The sequence below is a fragment of the Anolis sagrei genome, chromosome 4, assembly GCF_037176765.1.
Source record: "Anolis sagrei isolate rAnoSag1 chromosome 4, rAnoSag1.mat, whole genome shotgun sequence".
In the NCBI taxonomy this organism is placed as follows: Eukaryota; Metazoa; Chordata; class Lepidosauria; order Squamata; family Dactyloidae; genus Anolis; species Anolis sagrei.
Genome location: NC_090024.1, coordinates 66,164,304 through 66,187,583, shown reverse-complemented (window position 1 = coordinate 66,187,583; position 23,280 = coordinate 66,164,304). Strand labels below are relative to the sequence as shown.

The 23,280-nt window shown below is 35.8% G+C and overlaps 1 protein-coding gene across 2 annotated transcripts in view; it reads left to right on the top strand.

Moving 5' to 3' along the window:
* The window catches only part of SPIRE1 (spire type actin nucleation factor 1), a 107,770-nt gene that overhangs the window by 60,600 nt on the left and 23,890 nt on the right, over positions 1-23,280 (top strand). The window contains exons 4-9 of one of the 2 annotated variants that reach the window (XM_060775021.2): positions 2,819-2,944; positions 7,330-7,413; positions 9,791-9,955; positions 10,324-10,410; positions 11,538-11,667; positions 15,868-15,909. In XM_060775021.2, the coding sequence (XP_060631004.2) occupies positions 2,819-2,944; positions 7,330-7,413; positions 9,791-9,955; positions 10,324-10,410; positions 11,538-11,667; positions 15,868-15,909 (634 nt within the window). The remainder of the gene's footprint in view (positions 1-2,818; positions 2,945-7,329; positions 7,414-9,790; positions 9,956-10,323; positions 10,411-11,537; positions 11,668-15,867; positions 15,910-23,280) is intronic. The other variant, XM_067467469.1, reaches the window with a different exon arrangement.

The window sequence follows — 23,280 nt, the reverse complement described above, 5'->3', positions numbered from 1 at the left end:
ATTGGGGAAAATTGTATTATTTTCTGCAACACCATGATTGTAGTTTGCTATACCATGATACTGATTAAAACTGGTGGCTGGTTTCAACTTTAGAAAGATGGTTGGAAATCCAACAAAGGATTTTTCACTATCCCAACTAGCTTAGTTCTCTCTCTTTTAACTTGGAACTATAGTATCACCAAGGTCTACAGAACTCCATCAAGTACAGGTGGGACACATGGGAAGCTATGTGTAAACATTTTGAGAAAAGCATCCAACAGTTTTAGGGGAAATTACAGCTGCCTAATTTTATCATCACACAGGCTCATGTGGCTGAATACATGTGAGTGTGGCAGATTTTAGTGTGAAAGACCCGAAGCCATGAAAAGAGATTGGCTTCATGGATAAAGGACTCAGCATGGCAGATGTGTGGCAGATTTCCATCCTTTTAAGCTCAAATATCCAAAGGATAAGCGTTTGGTGTATTTTTGGTGCTTACTTGGAGAATAATCAATAATTAGATCATGTTTTAGGTCCCACGGGAAATCTTCTTGTTCTATGTCCAGAATGACAATACATCTCTTTTCAGTTGATGATTAGAAGTTGAAAGAGGTGTGTATCTTTTGAACTCTAACCCAAGTCAGACTGAGTTGTGGTGCAAGTTTCATATCCTTATTTGAAACTGTTTATATGGAAGCCAAGTGAGCTTTGCGAGGTCAGTCAGTTGAGAATATTTAGTTGTAATTTGGTTTCACTGTTGATGACATGCACTCAAATGGAGCCAGAAATTTTGTTTGATCTTTCCTGATAGCAGTAATTTATTTGAGCACCACACAGCTTAGGTTTGCTGTTGCTCCTTACTCACAGGAAAATAACCCCAGGAAGAGAAAGTTGGCAGGCTCCCCTGTTTACATAATGTTTTTTTCCCTGTGACCTCTGAATGTAGATGAAAATGCTCTAATCTTCTTAGTGATCTAAGCAAAAAACGGCAACCCACTTTCTAAGCAGCCCAAAATGGGCCCTGAATATAAAAGCTTCACACAGAAATTTAATTATACAGCACTCCCACTTGCATACTTTCTCTCTTCCCTCATTAACACACTATAATGTTTTTCTTTTTCTTTTCAAATGCATCCTTCTCCTGCGTTTCTTGCGAACAGCACAGCCAGCACTTTAAACCAAAAAGACTGTGTAGGTTCTTTCCATTCCCTTTCTAATGTGCCAAGACTGAAATTTGAAGTAAGAATGAGTCAGCTCCAGCTTTCACTTACCACTCAGCTCACCTTTTATTTGTCTGTCTATGAACAGTCTTCTCCTTCTAGTATAAGAACAAAGAGTGGATCAACATAGCCTCTTCAGCAAGTACAACCTATACTCATGTATAAGTCAACCTTATATATAAGTCGAGGGCAGTTTTTGAGGCCAAAATTATGGATGTTGAGATGTTCCATGGGAGTTAGCTGCCCCTAACCACTGCTGCCACCATTTCCCACCCAGCCATCAAAAATGGATTGTTTTGCCATGATATTCAGAAAGGGGATGGACTAAGCTCTTACCTTTCATCATTCTACTCAGAGAAGGGCAGGGTTCCTTTTTTGATAAGAGTTAAGGAACTGTACTTGTGTTGATGTGTCGATAAATCAAGCAATGTCTGGGTTTTATTGCTTTAAGTATAATTTCTGGACTTATACCTGACTACATATAACAACTATATCCACGTGACTGTATCCACAGACAGAGTTCCCTCACATATCACCTGAAGTTCTTGGACAGACCCATATGGGAGGATGCAGTCCTTTAGCTCCAACTGTTGATAAAAGTGACATACCTATGAATTTGCAAATCATGTGAGAGACACAATGGTCACCTGTTTACTAGGCCATTGGTAATTAGAGAACCCATTTTCTTCATTCTGTATTAAGTTGTGAACTATTTATTTTTCTCATTTTGTAAAGAACACCATGTAACAGTCTTTCCAGAAGTAAATATTGGCCGGGTTAAGACAAGCAGAATGTATATGCAACAAATATCACTTTTAATGCAAGGACATTTATTTGACTTTAGTGGTACTTAACCTGTTCCTTATATAGTGTATCTTCCTGATGAGGATTTGCTACTTCTTTGAAAGGTTTAACTACCCCACTGAAGTCTCCTCCTCAGCCTGGAAACATGGTGAACTACAAGGGAATGAAGAATTGATGGTGTGGTTTTTAATACTGAATGTAATGTTTTAAAATGTCTTATGTGTATTAATTTTAATTTTATTTTTAACTTTAATTGTTAATTGAAATTGTATGTTGCTTTAAGGCATTGAATAATTGCCTATACTGTATGTAAGCCACCTTGAGTCCGTCCACCCCCCGCCCCCCCCCCCCGGTTGAGAAAGGTGGGGTATAAATAGGGCAAATAAATAAATAAATCACCAGTATTAAGTCCCTTATGCCCCTCCAAACTCTATAATTCTGTGATTCTGTACGATTGCTGATTAAGAATAGGTCAGTTCATGATATATTTTTGAATGACAGCCTTCTAGTTAAAGACCAATGCAATGAAAGTACTTTCTAATAGTCTACTTGCATCTTATTCCTGGGCAGAGTGGCAGAGCAGATAATGGCATTGCAACTTTTCCTGAGTCATATACATTTCTGTGAATGTTCATTTAGTTCTTCTGGGTAGTGGAATAATAATAAGTGTATGGATTATGAACTTTGGTTGCAAAAGGATGATATAAAATGGATCTTTTCTTGGACACATTTTTAGTATGTCAGAGACTACACGAGCATTTTATTTTATAAAGCAAGAATAATTACATTTTTTCATTAAAATACTTTCCCCCTAGCTCTGTGCTGCTCATCTACCAACTCGATCAGATGCACCAAATCACTATCAAGCAGTATGTCGGGCACTGTTTGCCGAGACAATGGAGTTATATACCTTCTTGGCCAGAATTAAAAGTGCAAGAGAGGTAAGCTGAGTAAAAGCCATTTGGATTTTTTGTTTTATAATATTTGAGAGTTGTTTTGTACTTCTGTCTATTGCTATGTCTATTATTTCATTTCAAAAATGTTATTTATAGATCATATAGATGAACTTCTAAAATTTTAAATGCTTAGTAAATGCTTTCTAAATGTAAAATTTATGTAAGAGAGACTGTGAGATGCCTTGAAATCATGACAAACCATGATTAATCATGATGGGATCAAGCTATAATGAATTTCAGGTTCACGTGCTGCTTTCTCCTTTTCTTCTCTAACTTTTATTTTTGTCCCTGGTACTCCAGTTTAGCATTACTGTATAGTTCGTTGAAACAAACTGGTTTCATAATTATGAAATGTTTGTTGTTTCAAAGGAATCAGTTTACTAGTTTTAAACAAAGTAACAAAGATTCTTATACAAACATGTAGAATGATGTTTTTTAATGTTGACTTTTTTGAGCAATAATTTTGATACAAAATAAATAAATAACATCTATAATAATAATACCTACATGCCTTTAATAATAATATTTGTGTCTATAATAATATCTATATGTCTATAATAATACCTATACGTCTATAATAATAATAACAATAATAATAACAATAATAATATACCTATATAATATCTTTGAATTGGGTTATATGGCAGTGTGGATGCAGGTAACCCAGGGCCCTTCCACACATCCATATAACCCTTTCGGCTCAAGGAGACTGAAATGGGCCTATATTAGGTTGAAACTTTGCCACTTCAGTTGTGTATTGATAGCTTAGAAACCAGCTCTTCCTCTTTTCTTTCTTTTCCATTTCTCCACAATGGGCCACAGCAACGCATGGCTGGGTACAGCTAGTAAATAAATAAATATGATTAATAATTAGCCATTTCCACTCAGCTTAACAGACAATTTAATTGTCTTTTTAATTTGTGTGTGTTTTTTAAATCAGCCTGGACAATATATCTGATTTTTGGCATGTTGTTACAATGAAAAACAATGAAATAATTTGTGTGCCTGCCAGTTACACAATTTGAGTGACTAGTGAAGGCATAGGAGTGCTTTTTATAAAACAACATGAAGATATCGGGAAACACTAGATGTATTTGGGAGGAGAATAGAGAGAAAAAGAGATTCAAAGGATAAATTTAGAAACTGAAGATTCCAAGTGGTTTCAATAGTGAAAAATTGGAAAACCCAGATATCTGAGAAAGCTGGTGAAGATGATTCTGGGAGTGCATGGTGCTTGGCTGGGTGTATTACCACTTACATTTCCATCTATGATCCTCCAAAATCTTACTCACAACAATGGCCCATTCAAGTCATATGTGGTTCTACTGGTTCTGTGCGTGTCTAAACTACTCCTGCGCTGAACCCCTGAGGTTGTACAGATGAAAACAGTGGCATTTGATTCTGGCTTATCTGCAAGGCACCAATAAGAGCACCAATTTCTAAAATAAATAAAGATTATTATTATTATTATTATTATTATTATTATGTCACAATATGTAAATAATATATTGAAGGTCCCTGAGTCGCCTCCAGGCTGAGAAGGGCAGTATACAAATATGGTTTGTTTGTTTATTTATTTATTTATTTATTGTGTCAGGAGCAACCAGACAAATATGGTAAACAAATATGGTAAATAAATGGTTTCCTCTACTGCAGTAGCACAAATAGTTGGATAATATTCACGAACATAATGTCTTATCCACTGCAAACTTGAATTCTAAGGAATTATGGCTTATGAGTAAGAGTGTACTATCTGAACAAAATTGAAAGTATGCACATCTAGACAGATGCTGCTCAGTTAAGCAGGTTCTATACATGGCAAAATCTCAGAAAGCTGCATTTGTAAAATAAAATTTGAATCCTAATTCCATTTATAATCACTTGTAGGTATGCATTGCCGTAGTTCTTGTGAAACATAATGGAGTGATATATATAGAGGGGGGGGGGGGGAGAGAGAGACTGACTGACTGACTGATGGGGTCATTTTAAAAAATCTGGCTTTACAGCAGTCGTCTGTGAAATACCAAAAAGATATATATAATTCAGTTGACTTTGCTCAGAAAATGACTAACCAATCTGTTACCAGTTCTGTCTACTTGTTTTGTTTCCTCTCCTGAACATTTTCCACAAAGATTAAAAGCAGCAGAACTGGAGCAAATGCTGTATAAAAGACAGAACAAAAGGCACTCTCTCTCAGTGACAATAGCTTTCAAAGGATCTCTCTAGGGAGGCATCCCTGGATCATCTTCCTCAGCAGATGTTAACCCCTTTTATACAACCTGTAATTAGCAGTGATTCTAAAAGAGAAATGCCTTCATTCAAATGGCTATTTTACATTATAGCCACTGATTTAGCTCTAGAACTAAATCATATTGCAAATAGATTCAATGAATTCAATTAAGCTTACCTTACTCATTAGGAAGTGATATATTGGTGTGATATTTTATGTTTTCTCATATTTTAACCTTTGATTGCCTTCACTGTGTTATGAAAGTCTATTTGTCTTTTATAGTTCTGATAAATGATAAAAAGAAGCAACTAATATTTCAAAGGAACAACCAATATTTTTATACTGCATAGTCAGAATCATTTTCTTATTTAAGCACAATGTTCAGTATTCTGTCTTATAATCAAGAGGTTTAGTATGTACTGTATGTGTTCTACTTAGAAATGCTGTTAAAATACTTCATAATGCAAAATAGGCCATTTTGAATCCCAACTTTGGGGAAAAGGTGGAATAACAACAGTAAAAACAACATATTAAGTGGCATCTCTGGTATAGAAATGCTTTCCCAGATTTGCTAGACAGTACACACTGTCTCTTTGATGTGTATTTATTTATTTGGAGTGCAGGTGAAGACTTTTGCCCCTCTAACCAGGCCATTAAATAATCCATGTAATCGCAGTCTCTATGTGTGTTTTATTTTGGGTGATGTTAGTTTCAGTAGGGGGTGCTCATGTTTTGTTTTGACTTTGATTTTGTGCCTTTATTATATTTAAATTTCTGGTATTGTGTATGTTTATTGCAAATTGTCCCCACACTGTTTTCTGAGGGAGTATCTAACTACTGGAAATGAATATGTTTTGAATTAGCTCATTTAAATCATAGAATCATAGAATCAAAGAGTTGGAAGAGACCTCATGGGCCATCCAGTCCAACCCCCTGCTAAGAAGCAGGAATGTTGCATTTAAATCACCCCTGACAGATGGCCATCCAACCTCTGTTTAAAAGCTTCCAAAGAAGGAGCTTCCACCACACTCCAGGGCAGAGAGTTCCACTGCTGAACGGCTCTCACAGTCAGGAAGTTCTTCCTCGTGTTCAGATGGAATCTCCTCTCTTGTAGTTTGAAGCCAATGTTCCGCGTCCTAGTCTCCAAGGAAGCAGAAAACAAACTTGCTCCCTCCTCCCTGTGGCTTCCTCTCACATATTTATACATGGCTATCGTATCTCCTCTCAGCCTTCTCTTCTTCAGGCTAAACATGCCCAGCTCCTTAAGCTGCTCCTCATAGGGCTTGTTCTCCAGACCCTTGATCATTTTAGTCACCCTCCTCTGGACACATTCCAGCTTGTCAATAACTCTCTTGAATTGTGGTGCCCAGAACTGGACACATTATTCCAGGTGTGGTCTAACCAAAGCAGAATAGAGGGGTAGCATTACTTCGCTAGATCTAGACACTATGCTCCTATTGATGCAGGCCAAAATCCCATTGGCTTTTTTTGCCGCCACCAATAGGAGCATAGTGTCTAGATCAGGGGTCCTCAAACTTTTTAAATAGAGGGCCAGGTCACTGTCCCTCAAACTGTTGGAGGGCCGGATTATAATTTGAAAAAAAAAGAATGAATTCTTATGCACACTGCACATATCTTATTTGTGGTGCAAAACCACTTAAAAACAATACAATAACTAAAATGAAGAACAATTTTAGCAAATATAAACTTATTAGTATTTCAATGGGAAGTGTGAGCCTTCTTTTGGCTGATGAGATAGGATTGTTGTTGTTGTTGTTGTTGTTGTTGTTGTGTGCTTTCAAGTAATTTCAGACTTAGGTTGACCGGAGCGAGGGCCGGGTAAAAGACCTTGGAGGGCCGCATCCGGCCCCCGGGCCTTAGTTTGAGGACCCCTGGTCTAGATCTAGGGAAGTAATATTGAAACAGAGCTGTTTGAATGTAGAAGACACAACATTTTCTAGTGTTACTTCTAAAGTATGATTCAACTCATGGCTGAATTAGTGATAGTAGTTATACTATTTGAATGAGCACACTTGCATGCAATAAAATATGAAGTTCTTTTAAATATGTTTCCTTTAATATTTGCCTCACTGTTCTTACTTCATTTAAGCAAACATATAGATTTTATTTTATCTGACAGAATTTGAAGAAGATGCAGGAAATGGACAAAGGAGTAAATGATGAATCTAGCACAGATCTTGATGAATTAAAAACTGCTGATTGGGTAAGTACCTTTGAATAATATCATAAATGATGTTGACAGGATAATGGCAAATATGCAGTTTGACAGTCAGGAGAAATATTTACTGTCTCCTGGAAAATATTTACTGTCTCCTGGAAAAAGAGAAAAGGATACATATTTCATTTTGGAGATTAAACACAGTATTATAATTTTGTGTATTAATTCTGACGAGATGGTTGCTACACTTATTGGAGTCATACTAATTTCCCCTTCCAGTTACAGTCTCCTACTTTCCCATTTCAGAATGTCGGTTTTTGAAGGGAGGAAGAGTAGCTGAAATGAGAAAGACAGAAAACACCATAATGAAATGTATTAGGTGACTCCCCGGTAGAATAGTTTTCCATAAAGATTTGCATGGACGCATATTTGTGGACATACAATGCCAAGTGAAGAATCTTCTATTCACACAAGTCTGAAAGTTGTATAGCCTTTTGGATTTAGTGGCAATGGGGTTATTTAAATTGACTTTTCCCAAACGGATGCTATCCACATTTACTAGACAACACACATACTGGGAGCAGGCCATGCTGACTTGAGGTGATGGGGAGTTGTAGTTCAACTCATCTGGATGATATTAGTTTGAAGAAATCCTATCTAACAATCACTAGTTCTTTTTGATCATAAGCATAGTCCTAAGCAGAATATCTCACCTACAAATACTGAAATTCTTTTTTGTTCACTCAAAATTGATACTCATTGAATTCACTGGGACTAATTATCTTCTAAGGAGTAGTTTTCATTGAATGCAGTGGAATTTTGCCTCTGAATCATCATGCTGAGGACTGCAGTGTAAGATAAAGAAGGATTTCATGTTTAGAAGGTTATTACAAAAATGAAGGCTTAAAAGTCAGGATGTGGTAATGGAGTAATGGAAAACTTGCTTACTGTCATCTTTCCTGTCCTTTGCACAGGGATGTAAAGAGCTATTTTGCTGTCTCCTACCTAAATTTTGCCATTAACTAAGAAACAGTATGATCACATTCTTAATGATATGAAAAACAAAATCACTTTTAAAGTAGAAGACTTTGTTCAAGTATCTCTTAATTAGGAGCTAATTTTCCACAAATGAATTGTTTTTCTGCTTCTAAAATGCATGTCAGATGAGAAAAACAATTTGTTCAATTATGTTATGACTTATAGTTAAAACGTTAACAGTAATGATAATTTGAATACAAATTAACTATTATAAGTATTGTTATAAAGCTAAATTATCATCATTCTGCATATTTATGTTGTGGCATGCTCAAAAACGCATGGTACTTGTTGGATTTTTAAAAAAAATGAAATATGATAATAATTTTTTGGTCAGGGGAAAATTAAACGGAGAATGAGAAAGGCACAAGTGTGTAGTAGATGAGAGATGACATACACAGTACAAAACCTGGTAAAATATTTCCCGACATTCAGAGGACTGTCTGAGTACTGTATGTTTTAAATTCTTGATACAACCAAGAAAGATGATATAACTAAATATTTAGTTCAATATAAACAATCTTCCTATCTTTCTCCTTTTAAAATAAGAGATTCTTAACATTTAGGTTCAATTTCTAACATTCATTTTCATCCCTTTGTTTTCTAACCCTTTGGCCAACAGATCAGCTAATAATGTGCTGTTTACACTTTTCTACCATCTGCCTTAATGACTCCACACTTCAGTATTCCTTAATAATCTTAGTATTCCATTTACACCATAATAGTCTGCTGCAAATAAGGAGATTGCATGGTAGAACTATGGAAAAGAAAACATATTAGGAAAAAAGGTTGACAGAACTGGGCAATATACTCTTATGAAGAGAAGACTGAGTGACACTTGGGGGGGGGGGGTAGTCTGTTCTCTGCTATCTCCAAGGGTAGAGTTAAGTCTGATTCTTTTAAAATACATGATAATGTGTTTTAATTAAACATTAGAAAGAACTTATTGACATAGAGAAGTAATGTGGTCTCCATCTTTGGGCATTGTCAAAAAGAGGCTGGGCAGCTACCTTCTGGGGATGCTTTTACTGCAGTTCCTGGATTGAGGAGGGAGTTGCACTTTCTGTTGAACTCTATGCTTCAACGATTCTATCTTAATTCATATCCAAATGTCAGTGCACACTAATTCTTTACATGTGTCCTCAGGAAAAACAAAAAAATGAGTTCATGTCCTGTCCTATATGTAGAATATCTGTGAGGACAGAATTAACTTCCATAAATACACATAAAAGTTTACCAAGTTTCCAGAAATTTTAAATCAAAATGTAAGCAAGAAGTGCATTTATGTAGATTAACTATTAGCTTAGTTTAGAGTATGATCAGTTGTCTTACATTTGATAGATCAATGTTTCTTTCAATGTTCTGAAAAATATTATTATTTCTTCAGGCTCAATTTTGGGTACAGGTCATGCGAGACTTGAGAAATGGTGTGAAACTGAAGAAGGTTCAAGAACGTTTGTACAATCCTCTTCCCATAGAGTATCAGTTGACTCCATATGAGATGCTAATGGATGATATTCGATCCAAACGCTATACTTTAAGAAAAGTCATGGTAAGATATAACAAATACAGAAGAAAAAAAGCTCTTTATTCATCAGTAAAATGTGTTATTATTTTGATTTTTTTTTTTTTGGAGTAAAATATGGGTGAAATTGGGTGGTGGTACTACTAGGAGTGATAAATGAATTAGCATTCCTTCTATCATGCCTTTCCTTTCATTGGTTGTTGTAGCAGAAGAAGGGCTTGGCATGCTATTTCTTGTTAAAACCAAATACACATCCTCAGCATTTTTAAATATATTTTCATATTGTTAAGTCAATTAATAACCATGTTAGTTTAGAATGTGTAGCTTTGGTTGGATTATTAGAATGTCATGTGATATAAATGTGAAAGCAAAAATTTAGTTTCTTTCTCTTTCAGGTGAATGGGGATATCCCTCCACGATTAAAAAAGAGTGCCCATGAAATTATCTTGGATTTTATTCGTTCTCGACCTCCATTAAATCCAGTACGTATTATAATAAATTGTGTTTTTAACTATTTATTTTTTGTAAGCACCGTACACTAGAGTCACCATTCTAAGAAAAAGGAATGATCTACGTGAAGTATTCTGCTGGCACTTTTCTTCCCCACTTCAGTTTCAGCATTCCGTATTTCTAGGAAACCGGTTGCAGAGTGTTTCTTAGTCTTCAAGAGCAGGTTTTGGAGATGCTTGGGGACTGGAATAGGAAAGAGAGACCATTCCCTTTCACTTTTACTGTTATGATGGTACTTTTTATGGCTTTTGTGCTATCCTTATCTCTCTAATGTTCAAATATACTTACCTGGATTAAGAGAGAAGTTTCCTTTTGCACATTTCCAGATGTCTCTCACACCGGAGAGCTGACTATGCTTCCAGAACACCACCTTTCACTATGTTGTGAATATTTAATACATAGTAAATAACTTACTTTGGTTTATTTCTAGAAGTGTTCCTGCCAACCTGATCAGGGTGTTATGAAACTGTAGTTTATGAGGATTAAAATAGGTGTGCTATCCATCACACTACTTGCAATAGTCTAAACACATACTGAGTTTTTCTTTTTTCCTTTTTGTGGCAACTTCTCAGAAAAAAAAAAACAACCCAATGATCAGGTTCTTTCCAGGAGACAACTAGAACTTATCAATGAAAGCAAAGATCCATCAATCCAGTGCACTACGTATAGATCTTTCTAGGTTTCTAAGAATAAAGCAATTAGATTAGTATATTGGACAATTGATGTCATTAGGGTTTGGTTCCAGAGCCCCCTTCCCCAGATACAAAATTCATAGATGGTCAAACCCCACCATATGTAATGACATAGTAAAATCTTGTTCCATATATATAAGATTTGCTTATAGTATTGTAATAGGTTCAAGCAGTGATTGAATCCATTGATGAAGAATCTGTGGAAATAGAGGGCCAAGTGTATGTAGAAAATCGCTAGTAGTCAATTGATGGTAGAAGGTTATAGAAAGTCTTAATTGCCACACTTTGTAATCAAGAGACATTTTATTGGGATTTCTAAGAATTATACCAATTTCTCCATTTTTGAGTGGATTCCCTACTGATAAGCATGTTTAGTGACATAATTCACCTACTTTTGTATACTCAAGGCTGCTGCAAGAAAATTGAAACCAACCCCACCACGACCACGTAGTCTGCATGAAAGAATATTGGAAGAAATTAAGTCTGAAAGGAAGTTGAGACCTGTTTCTCCAGATGAGATCAGACGTAGCAGGCTAGGTAAGTATTTTTATTTTAATGACATTAATGTTGAATGATGATGGGTTAACACAGTTATTCCTCCTTATTAAGGTTTTGTAAGCATATTACCTTGGTTTGGAAAAAAGTGAGATGGGACTGATGATCTTAATAACATCAGGATAGGTGTATGCTTAGACTTCGAACAGAATAACACACATCATCTGAAATGCTAAATGAAATAAAACTAAACATGTATGACTTAAAGGGACATTGGCATACGGATCGATGCCTTCCTTGGTGCCTGGCCCTTCTTAAAACAGACTAGATCAGTGCTCCCAAGCTGACTGGTCAAACTCTGAGCAATAAACTTTTCTTAAAAGGTCTCAAAATAGCTCAGCCTTGGGAATGGCTTTGTTCCTTAGCAGCTATTCATGTTATAGGTCATTAAAATATTAGTGGCTGAGACACAGCACACAGTAGTTAGTGATCATAGCAGCAACTATTGTGCTAATCTCTCTGGAATTTTCCCAAATAACATTCATTGTGACTCAGTTGTTGTGAATATCCCCACTGCAAAAATTCAACTTCAAGTGTCGTTAGCTGTCAGAGTCTTGAGCTCATAGATCCATTTTTAAACATGTGTCTTGAATTGATGGCTGCCTCCTCATTGAGTCATTTCTAGTTTGTTTTGACCATAATATATGAACCAGCTGTTCCAGATTCTATGATTTCTTAAAAGATTATAATTCTTTAAAAGTCCTTATATACTACCTGAGAGCTTTTTTAAACATATATTTAATATATCCTAGAAGTTTTTAAATGTTCTACGCAATAAATCTGTTTTGGACAGGTTTTTAAAAATCTCTTAGCAAGCTTAAAATACTGTTTTGAGTCTCAAAATGCATTTTTACACCCAGAGCTTTTATTTTTTCTGTGACTCCCATTTCTTTTCTTTTTTTAACTGTGCCTATAGGACTGTCTGTCCTACAAACATGGTAGATTGTGCTCACTTTGATGCCAGTTTTTTTTAAATGGTAATTTTACAACCATCACAGAATTTGTGGTGACTATAGAAAAAAAAAAACATTCGTTCTAACAAGTAAATAAAGTCAGTGAGTTATAGCTTAAAGTTATTTGAAGGAAGGCATCCATCATGCATCCTTTATGTACATGTAGTTCACTTTTAAGTACACACACCCTGTGCCTTTTGCTTTAAAAAAACAAACAATTTCTTCCATTGCAACACAAAGATTCTACAGTAGGATGTGCATTGTGGCCACAAACCTGTGTTGGCTATCCCAGAACTACATCCAGGACACGGGAGACAGCCATAACAGAATTCTGCCCCATCCCCATGAAACCCTCAACACCACCTGAAAAATAATGCAGCAGAGTTTTCCAGCCCTGCAGAGCCCTCTGTGATGTGTACAAGGGGTTAACATGAGGAAGGGGAACTCTCCCCTCTCCGTCGTTGCTTCTCTGAATTCGACCAGATAGATAGATAGATAGATAGATAGATAGATAGATAGAGGAATTGCTATATCTTATGGTGCCTATTTCTCGTTTATTTAACTGTTTTTTAACTTCTTTATCATTAGGTATTTGGGTATATCTTGTTTTAATCCATGTTTTATGTATTTACTTACTTTATTTTTATCCCGCTCTTCTTATCCCATGGGGGACTCAGAGCGGCAAAAAAGCATTTCCCTCCCATATCCAGAGAAAGGTTGATGTAAATTAAATTTATTCAAATTGCCCCCTCTACCTTTGCAGTGCCTAATCTTAATTATGCACTAACAGTGCACAATATTTGACATCAGCAGTTTCCATTCTTATTATTAAAAATCTAAAGTAAAGGTAAAGGTTCTCTTTGACATCAAGTCTAGTCGTGTTCGACTCTGAGGGGTGGTGCTCATCTCCATTTCTAAGCTGAAGAGCCAGCATTGTCTGTAGACGCCTCAAAGGTCATATGGCCGGCATGACTGCATAGAGCGCCGTTACCTTCCCGCAGATGTATTACCTATTGATCTATTCACATTTGCATATTTTCGAACTGCTAAGTTGGCAGAAGCTGGACCTAACAGTGTGAGGGGTCTAATTTAAAATCTATCTATGTAAAATTAGATATTTACCATTTAAAATTCTGTATTGTTGCAGCGTTGAGGTCACAGTTGTTGTTATTAATCAACTGCCTTATATAAGACTTTTTAGATGAGATCTAGTATAATCTACTTGAGATCTGTGCTCAGCTGGACAACTGGGCAACTTGAATTGAGCCACTCAATCTGCTCCTCATCTGTGATTCCGATTTACCTCCCAGCATTACTGTAAAAAATTGAAGAGTGAAACAGAGCATGAAATATTACTTTATGAAATGGTTTTCTCATCCAAAGGAGAATTACTGGTTACCATCCTAGTAGTAATTTTAAAAGTGACAACAATAATTACTTTTGGTTAATTCATTAAAAAATATAAATCCTGCAAGCAGCTGGCGTGTAGTACAATACATTGCCATCCGAGTAAAGCACAAGACAGTAGCACAAGACATGCAAGAAATCAGCATTTAACCATGTGATATGTTGTCATTCAATGAAGCCACACTTTAATAACCACAATAATAACTTTACATTACGTTTACATGCCAAAATTAGTGATGCTTTCCTTGCATAAGTTATAATTATACCTTTATTGGGGGAAAATGAAACAGAAATGAAACATGTGGAGGCCTTTAAACCTTCAGGGAAAGTACTATATTAATATTATTGACACCTTTTAAACAAACCTAGGGTGTATCTCTTTCTGTTCCAAAGAGTGAAAAACTGCTTGCTTGCTATTTTTCCCCTTTGGTCTACATGTTGACTTAAAATTGATTTAAAATATTTTGTGATTGTCACACTTTTGTATCTCAGATAAAAATAAATTCCAGTTTTTAACATGTAGAAAGATGGCTGAAGTTCATTCACATGCTGTTTTGTTATTAAATGAAATATAGGTTATAGGGGCCAAGCTTTCAGAATTGTGTGAATGTTTTAGATCACAGAAATTTGATGTTGTGCAGTGCTTTCTCCCTCCACATCCTACCTTATGTACATTTGTAACTGTAGAAAAAGTTATTCTACTCTGTGTTTGTGAGTTTTGTGTTTTGTTTTACTTTGCTCGTGATCCTAAGTATATTCCGAGCCACTTGGAATATGAAGAATGTCCTACCTCAATATAAGTTTCAAATAGAAAACGTACAACAATACATGCACGTCTATTTTCTTATGTGCATATGCTACAAAAACCTACCACCAGTCAGGATTTCCTGACCATGTGTATGGATGATGTTACAAAAAAATAATGGCATGTTCCAAGTAGCCCTTACTGGAATATATGTAACATACAGTCAATTTGGAAGGTATTTGTTCTGCATGCAGGGTGCAGAAAAGCCCTTAATGATGTAAAGATTATGCGTATACAAGCAGAATGCAATTTAAAACTTTTTTACCTTGGGTAAATCTCCATTTTGCTGGACAGCCATACTGCAGCACAACTCTCAACAGCAGAGAGAGAGATGTGTAATACAGAAATAATAGCTGTGCATTTAATAAAAGATCTTATAAATATTATACTGCCTGGGTTTATAATGCCACAAAAAGGACCTTTTATAGACTGCATATGGAATTAATACCACCTCCATGGGCTGTTACCTCCAACAATGTATGTTTAGGATCTAGATGTTGGATTCAGAAGTTTACAGAATTGTTCAGCAAGTAAGCACTCCCACAAGAGAAGCAGGAGAAGGAATGAATCTGCGGATCCTTCTTTTGCCCCTTGGCCTCTGAAAAACATTATCTGAAGGGTTGAAGGACTTTCCAGAATATTATCAGAGATGGTACAAGGGATGCTTGGGGAAGGCCAAATCAGGAAAGATTGCTTCTCTCAAACTTCTTGAAATGGGAGCCTCCACTGTCTGTAAGTGTCTTCCACAAATGGAAGGAATTCTTCCATTTGAGGAACACTGCATGAATCCAACCAAGTCAGTTTGCATCCTCCAGTGATGCTGTTGTGGTGTTTACACTTATACCTTTACAACCGTAAAGAAAAAGTGTCAGGCGCATTTCAAATTTAGATTGGCCTATATGTTAGACTTCGAAATGTGTCTCCCCTGAAACTAACCATCTATTTTCTTTGCTTCCTTAACAACGGAATTGTTTTTCTTTCTGTCATCTTTCTTTCTTTTTCCTTTCTTTTTTCCAGCAATCCGGCCTCTTAGCATGTCTTACAGTTTTGACTTGTCAGGTAAAAGTGCTAGAGCACCTGACGTGGTTATTGTGATCCGTGTAAAATGTGTTCCATCCCATTTTGTTTGTTTAACTTTCATGTGAGGAAGAAACCTAGAAATCACCTTCCAAATCCTAGTTTAAAATTTTTAAGATTAATGTGAGTGCCATCTGAGAAAGACAGACAGACAAATATATGTATAGTTAGATGGGAACAATACCAGTGTAAAATGTTTTAATGAATGCCTTTTCCTTAAGCTATTTTTTCTGTATTCATTCAGAAGTTATTTATACAAGTATTTCTATTGGCCTTCTGTACCAGTGTAATCATCCATTATAATGTAGTATGAAATCTCCTTCAATTCTTGGACTAGATCTACTAGCCATAGTTGAAGTGACCTACTTGGTATAGATAGGCATTGTACAGTTCTTCAGATGTTTATTTATTTATTTATTTAAGACATTTATATCCTGCCTTTCCCTACTCAAGGGCTCAAGGCAGTTTATAGCCAATAAAACATAACAATATAAAAGTTAAAACTATGTAATGTTGGCATCTAATGGTTGCCAATTGTGAGGCCTCCCTGAGTCCCTCCCCCCCCCCCCCCCCGGGGTGGTGGTGGTGGTGAGGAGGATGGGATAAAAATATATTAAATAAATAAATAACATTAATATTATAAATAATATTATAAATATTATAAATATTAAACATGCTGTAAACTCTAATTACAGTTCAATAAAATAAATTATACTAACAGATGTGGCTGGACTATGGCTCCAGCAGACCTAGTGAGCATTAGCCAATAGGGAGGAAGGCTGGGAATTAAAATTCAATAACATCTAGAAAGCACATGATTCCCTACCCTTCTGTAACGCTATATATTTTGCTTTCTCTTTCACATCTAAATTTCCCCTCCTTTAAAATTCAAATTTAACTATGATCTACATTGTTATATCTGTACTTGTATTTCATCCAGCTATGCTAAGCTTCACTCACAGCTCTAACTGTAATGAGAAGGATAAAAAAAACTTAGGCAAGGTACTGCAACAGGCATAAATCAAACAGAAGTGGAATTCGTATGAAAAAATTGGGAGAAGAGGGAAGGATACAAACATAAGGGCATACTATGCTTTCATGTTGTGGTCTTAAGCAGTAAATTAAATAAATATGTTTAGCTTTCTAATAGTGTACATATATTTGATATATCAATAGTCTTTTATATAAGCACATAGTGTTTGGTACAATATAGCAAGTAACATATTTAAATAGTTCTTTGGCTTTGAATGATCTTTGAAGAACTCCTTGTTTTTTCCTCTTTGTTAAGAAGATAACATTTAGAATAGGCATGTGATTGACATTGAAATATGATTATTGTCTGAATTTTGGGTTGAGTTGTCCTTTCTAGAACGACATTGAGGAAGTTTTATGAAATAACTTGGTGAGGAAAGAAATGGCATGTCACATGATTAGCACAAGTTGAAATTGTGATTCAGGATACAGGAAAAACAGGGTGTTGTCTTAAACACTGATGAAATGAGGCTTTGATGAAGTCGAAGTCCGAACGAAAAAGGTGTATTTTGGTGGGAAAACATGAAGGAGAAGAGAAATGTGGTCCCTCATAAGATAAGCAGGGAGGTAATTCTAAGAGGCAAAAGGCATTATAATTGAGAATATGCACTGAAACTGGTAATGATCATGGGAACGGCAGAAACAGAAACCATGGGCTAAAAGCTCAAATGAGACCAGACTTCAGAGCACTTGAAAAATACAAATAAGGTGTTTATGTTGTGTTTGGAAGGTTTCTGAAACAGATTGAGTAACCCTTACCTGAAATGATTTAGACCAGATCTGTTTTATATTTTGGATTTTTTCAGGTTTTGGAATTCTTGCATATACATATTGAGATTCCTTGATGATGGGACCCAGATCATAACATGGGATTTGTTTCTGTTTTAGTACACCTTATACACATATCCTAAAGGTGTTTTTCACAATTTTGTGAAAGAAAAATGTTGTGTACATTGGACCATCAGAAAGTATAGGTGCCACTATTTCAGCGATCCAAGTGGACATTGGAATATTTCGGCTTTTGGGATTTTCAGAAAATGGACAGTCAATTAAAATGATCTTGGGTGTAGAGAAGTTAATCTTTTGAGCAACAGTTAAGATGAAAGTGTGATAAAAAGCTACTAATGGGGAAATTTCATTTTTTTCAAAGTCTAAAAAGAACTTACAATGCTTTGCCCAGTTCACAATACTAAAAGGGCGTAGAATATCAACTGAAAGGTGACATGTGTGTTTATTAACTGGCAAACATCTCTGAAGACTAAGAAAATCTGTCTGATCAGGGAGACAGAATCAAGACCAGCAGTTTGACAACATATTGTTCTATCTGTACCCTCATAGTTTGTACACAGTACTACAATTCATCATTAGGCCCTTAACATAAAATGAGAGGTGGCTATTGAGTAATTTACATGCCTTTGTTTGCAACTCAATTCTATTTGGATTTTTACAGAAGTCATCAGTGTGGAAATTGGAAACTATTGAAGATACATTTAGGAGAAAGAGCCAAATATCACACCCCTTACGATCTACCAATAATTTCTGTAGGAGTAAATTCCATCAAACTGTTTTCTTTACCAAGAAAAGATAATTGATGAAAAATTAGTTTTACTTGATTTTTGGGGATCTCAGATAGGCTGTAGCAAGAGGAGAAACTTATTCATCAGGCAATGTCTGCCAATCTGTAGCAAGTTCAATTTTGTCAGACTATTAATAATATCTATAGGATGGAGCATGGAAAATGTTAGGAAGTAACTATCTTAGTTATCAAGAAATGTTACTATAGTAATTGTATTTGCCTCAATAGCTTCCAGTACCATTGCCCCTTGTATTTATATATTGCTCCTAACTGATATTTTCATCTCCTTTTGGCACTTCAAAGGGGTCAGGAGACAATTGAGATGAAAATTTTGTATTAAAATGCTGAAAGAGAAAAAGAGGCATTCACCTTACAAGATGAATTTTATAGTTGGCTTTAGCTTATTGATCCAGTCAGAAGATGGAAGGTTGTAAGATATGAGGGAATTGGTTTGATCCCCTAATAGACCCGTTACTAGAAATATGGTCCCATGATTTGTAGAGGAAATATTTTCCCAGTTTAGAACTGGAGGCAGTTATTCTTTTGATCCACTTATTTAATTGATATTGAAATGGTTGAGATAGGCTACTTATCATTTTGTGTGTGATGGAAACTTCAGTAATTAATAATTTAACAGATTCATCACAGGGGAACTCTGTTTTTAAAGGAAATAATAACTCTCATGCTTTGAGCCTTCTGTACACTAACAGGGAAGTGAGTGAGGAAACTGTTTCTGGGAATTAATAAGATTAAGCAAACATTCTCTAATATCAGTCCACAATTCCTGGTATTAAGCTACTTAGCTAAATCAGGAATTTTGTTCACAAATAAGAGAATCTTGAAGGTGGGTCGACAAATTGATCTCTAATGCTTTAGACCTATATTGAAACTATCATAATAAGTAAGGGGGCTGACTATATTAACTAGAATCTCCCCTTAATGGATTTGATCCAAAGCCCAAGGATAATTTAAATTAAGAAAAACAACTATTTTCCCCAGTAAGGTAATATTTAAGCCTGCACTGGGTTCCCATAGTTAGCATGGAGTGCAGTGTTTTGTCAAATAGCATGATGAAGCTATTAATCTCTTTTCCATTCAGCCTTTTGGTTATCTAGACCCAAACGAAAGGTATGCAATTTAATTAGTATTGCAGTTGCATTGCGCTTCTACTCAGAAGTATGCCCCAGGTAGTTTAATGGAAACTCCTCTCTGGTAAATGCAGCTGAAATTCAAAAATGCTTTACATATTTACAGTGTGATTAAGGGTCTAGGGGGACACCGTGGCTTAAGCACTGAATTACGACGGTGATTGACTACCTAGAAATGCCTGAAGAGAACATATTTTGTCTGTGTATAGGGCAGCAGCAGAGACGACAGAAAAATACAATAATCCACAAATGATCAAATCCGCAAAAGCTTATCCTGCAAAATATGGAGAGACAACTGTAATTGTAAACACATTATATGTTACTTCTGCTTAGGCAGTCCTATATTCTTCATATGAAAAAAGGATCTTTACCTGTTGTAAAACGTTTTCTTTAAAAATCTGCCATCTCCAGACTGCTTATATTTCTTGGCAAATAGTATATTATACCACACCCCATGCATCTGTTCTGTATGCCTATTAAAGCAGGCCTTCAAGGCAAACACCATATGGTTCCATGCTTGGTTGTGCTCATATATAATGTATTTTCTTCATTATGAATTTGGCAAGTTCAGTACTGAAGAGTCAGACTGGAGTCCATGAAAGATTATAGAGAAATAATTTACTCTGAAAAGTGCTACAAGATTTCTCTGTAATTATACCGAATCAGAACAACATAAGTATCTGTCTAGAAGTAAAGTGAATTCCAATTTGGTTTTGCATTATTTTATCATAATTTAGTAAAACAATGTACTTTAATGGTCACAGATACCAACATACCTAAACAGTCTTCTTAAGAAAGTAAGTTTGCAGTCCCATATGTGATTATCTGGGCCCAGATACTATTGAATCCAATGAGACTTATTTATAAGTAAACATACATAGGACTACACTGTAAAGAAACCTACTATTATATGTAGACTTATTTAGAGCAGGTCTTTTAAAATTCTTTCCACTCATGACCTCTTTCTGCCACAGGCATTTTTGTGCAACCCCAGGTATATGGGTGTATAAAGAAGGTATCAAAATCAAACATGCTTCCGCTGTACTTCATAAAAAGGAGAAATCTTTGTTTAACAGGCTGATTTCTCCTTTTTATGAAGTACAGCAGAAGCATTTTCTGCAGAGTAGTCAGGGGACTACCTTTACCTTTACTACACTGTAAACAATGCACATTGCAAGATATTAATGTCTAAAATCGTCACTAGGTGGAGTTCAGAAAACTTTTACCATTCCCAGATTTTTCATGACCCCAATATTGGGCTAAGGGAACCCCATTTAAGGTCAGGATCCACAGTTTAAGAAGCAGTGATCTAGCGCAATTTCCATTAAAAACAACGTGACTTTCAAAGGAATAAACACATTTTTCCAAGTTCCTATAGTATTCAATGATATTTTTGGTAGAAAAAGGGAAGTATATTACAGCCAGTATACTCTTTGCTTTAGAATTACTATCAACAGAGGCATCAGTTGATAGAATTCAGTAATATGATTCAAATTATTTTCTATGAAAGCCTTTTCTGTTGAGTAATTTTGTGGCAAATGAGGACATAGTTGGTTTTCTGTATTTGCTGTAAATATAGAAATGCATACATGGGGAAAATGGAAGGAGAAAGGAAGAGGGTCTGATCAAGGGCAAGATGGATGGATGTTATCCTGGAAGTGACTTGACTTAACCTTGAAGGCACTGGAGGTGGCAGCGACCAACAGGGAGCTCTGGCATGGGCTGGTCCATGAGGTCACAAAGACTCGAAAACGACTGAAGAAATAGACAGCAAAATACATCTTTTTATTGAATATTTTTCAACAGTTAGTCTGTTGATTCAGTATTTCCTTTTCTTTATTTCTAAGAAAATCTTATGGTCTTCTGCCACAAGACACAACTAAAATTGTGAAATATTCATAAAAGTAATGTGGCCAATTAAATATACCTAAATAAAAAGCAGGTTTTACTACAAAACTGCTTATAAGTATATGACCCAAATAATCTTTTAAAACATACTTATCCAAAAAAACAAGATCACATCAATTCTTAACATGTTCCAGTCTACTCTATATTTTGAATAGTAATTCAGTTGATTGCAAATGTGATTATTTTAGCTGTATCATTTTCAAAACTATTTTAGAGGACCCAGTTTTTACTAATCAAATAAAATCTTGTAATAAGGCTTTGCATATCAAAAACATTTTGCTCTATGTAGCTTATTCCTATGTGTGTTTTAAGAGATAACATGGGATGTATCAAACCCAGAGAAGAATTAATGTTTTGAAAAATCCTAGCTTCCAGACATCCCTCCCCTCCAAAGCAAATTAATTTATCTCCCATTTCTCTACTGCGGAGAAAGAGAAGTGGCTCTGTAAATCTGGAATAACATTAAGTTCACATAATAAAATTAAAATAACGTTTCCTTGTAAAGATATTAAGTGTAAAAATGAAAACATTGCTTTTCTTCCATTTTAATTTTAGATTTATCACTTAAGCTTTTTGGAAAGCCTGTCACTCAAAAGGATGCCAAGGTAGAAATTTTGAATTTAATTGATAATGACATACTTTAAAACTTTTTAGGGACAGCAGGCTCTCCTCCCAAATATTGTGGCTTAAGTTTTCTAAATTATTGTTTTTGAATGAAACAGAAACTCAGACTAGCCTTGTTCAATAAGTATTGAACCGTATCAATAACATATATTAGCAACAGGATATAAAACAGTGGTTCTCAACCTGTGGGGCCCCAGATGTTTTGCCCTTCAACTCCCAAAAATCCTAACAGCTGGTAAACTGGCTGGGATTTCTGGGAGTTGTAGGCTAAAACACCCGGGGACCCACAAATTGAGAAACACTGCTATAAAATATGACTACCATAAAATTAAAGTATCACCCATTTTGTTGTCCCCAATGAAATAGGATGTCTTGATACCCGGGGGAGTACAGTTCCATTATCCAGGCAGAGGCCAAAAGGAGGCCTAAACAGAGAAGAATGATCCATTTTAGGGGGGGGGGGTTGTTATTCTCACCCCCATGTTGTCTTCCTCGCAACAACCCTTTTTTATGACATGGGAAGTGGGAGGGCGGAGAGAGCATAACCAATGAAAACTGGATAAATGGTTTTCCTCCTTCAGCCACCCTCTCCCCTGGTAAAATGGACTATTGGAACAATAACTATTTTTGTTAATTGTTTTTGGTTTTCAGGAAGCTTTTCAAAATGTTATACCAAAAACTTTGGTTTTTGCTTTCAAAACAATGGCCAAGATTCTGCTTGTTGTACTTCTGATACCGCCAGCCCAAAACCTGCCTCTTGAGTCAAGTAGTGCCTCAAACAAAATGTTTTTGAGGTGCTGCAGGTCAGCGTTCTTGGAAATAGCAACTAGAGTGCTCTTCCAATAACATTGAGATAGGCAGCTGGAGATACCCCAGCCCTGCAATTTCCTAGCACCTGGCTCTGTATCATCTTGGAAACCTTACAGTTAGGTGTTTTTTCTGGTAGGGTTACATTTGCTCATTGACAACAACATTAATTCTAAAAGTTATAAGTGTAGATCTAGTTTGCAAATATATTCAACAGGAAGCTGTTTTGTGTATGCAGGAGACAGTCTGCAGAACACA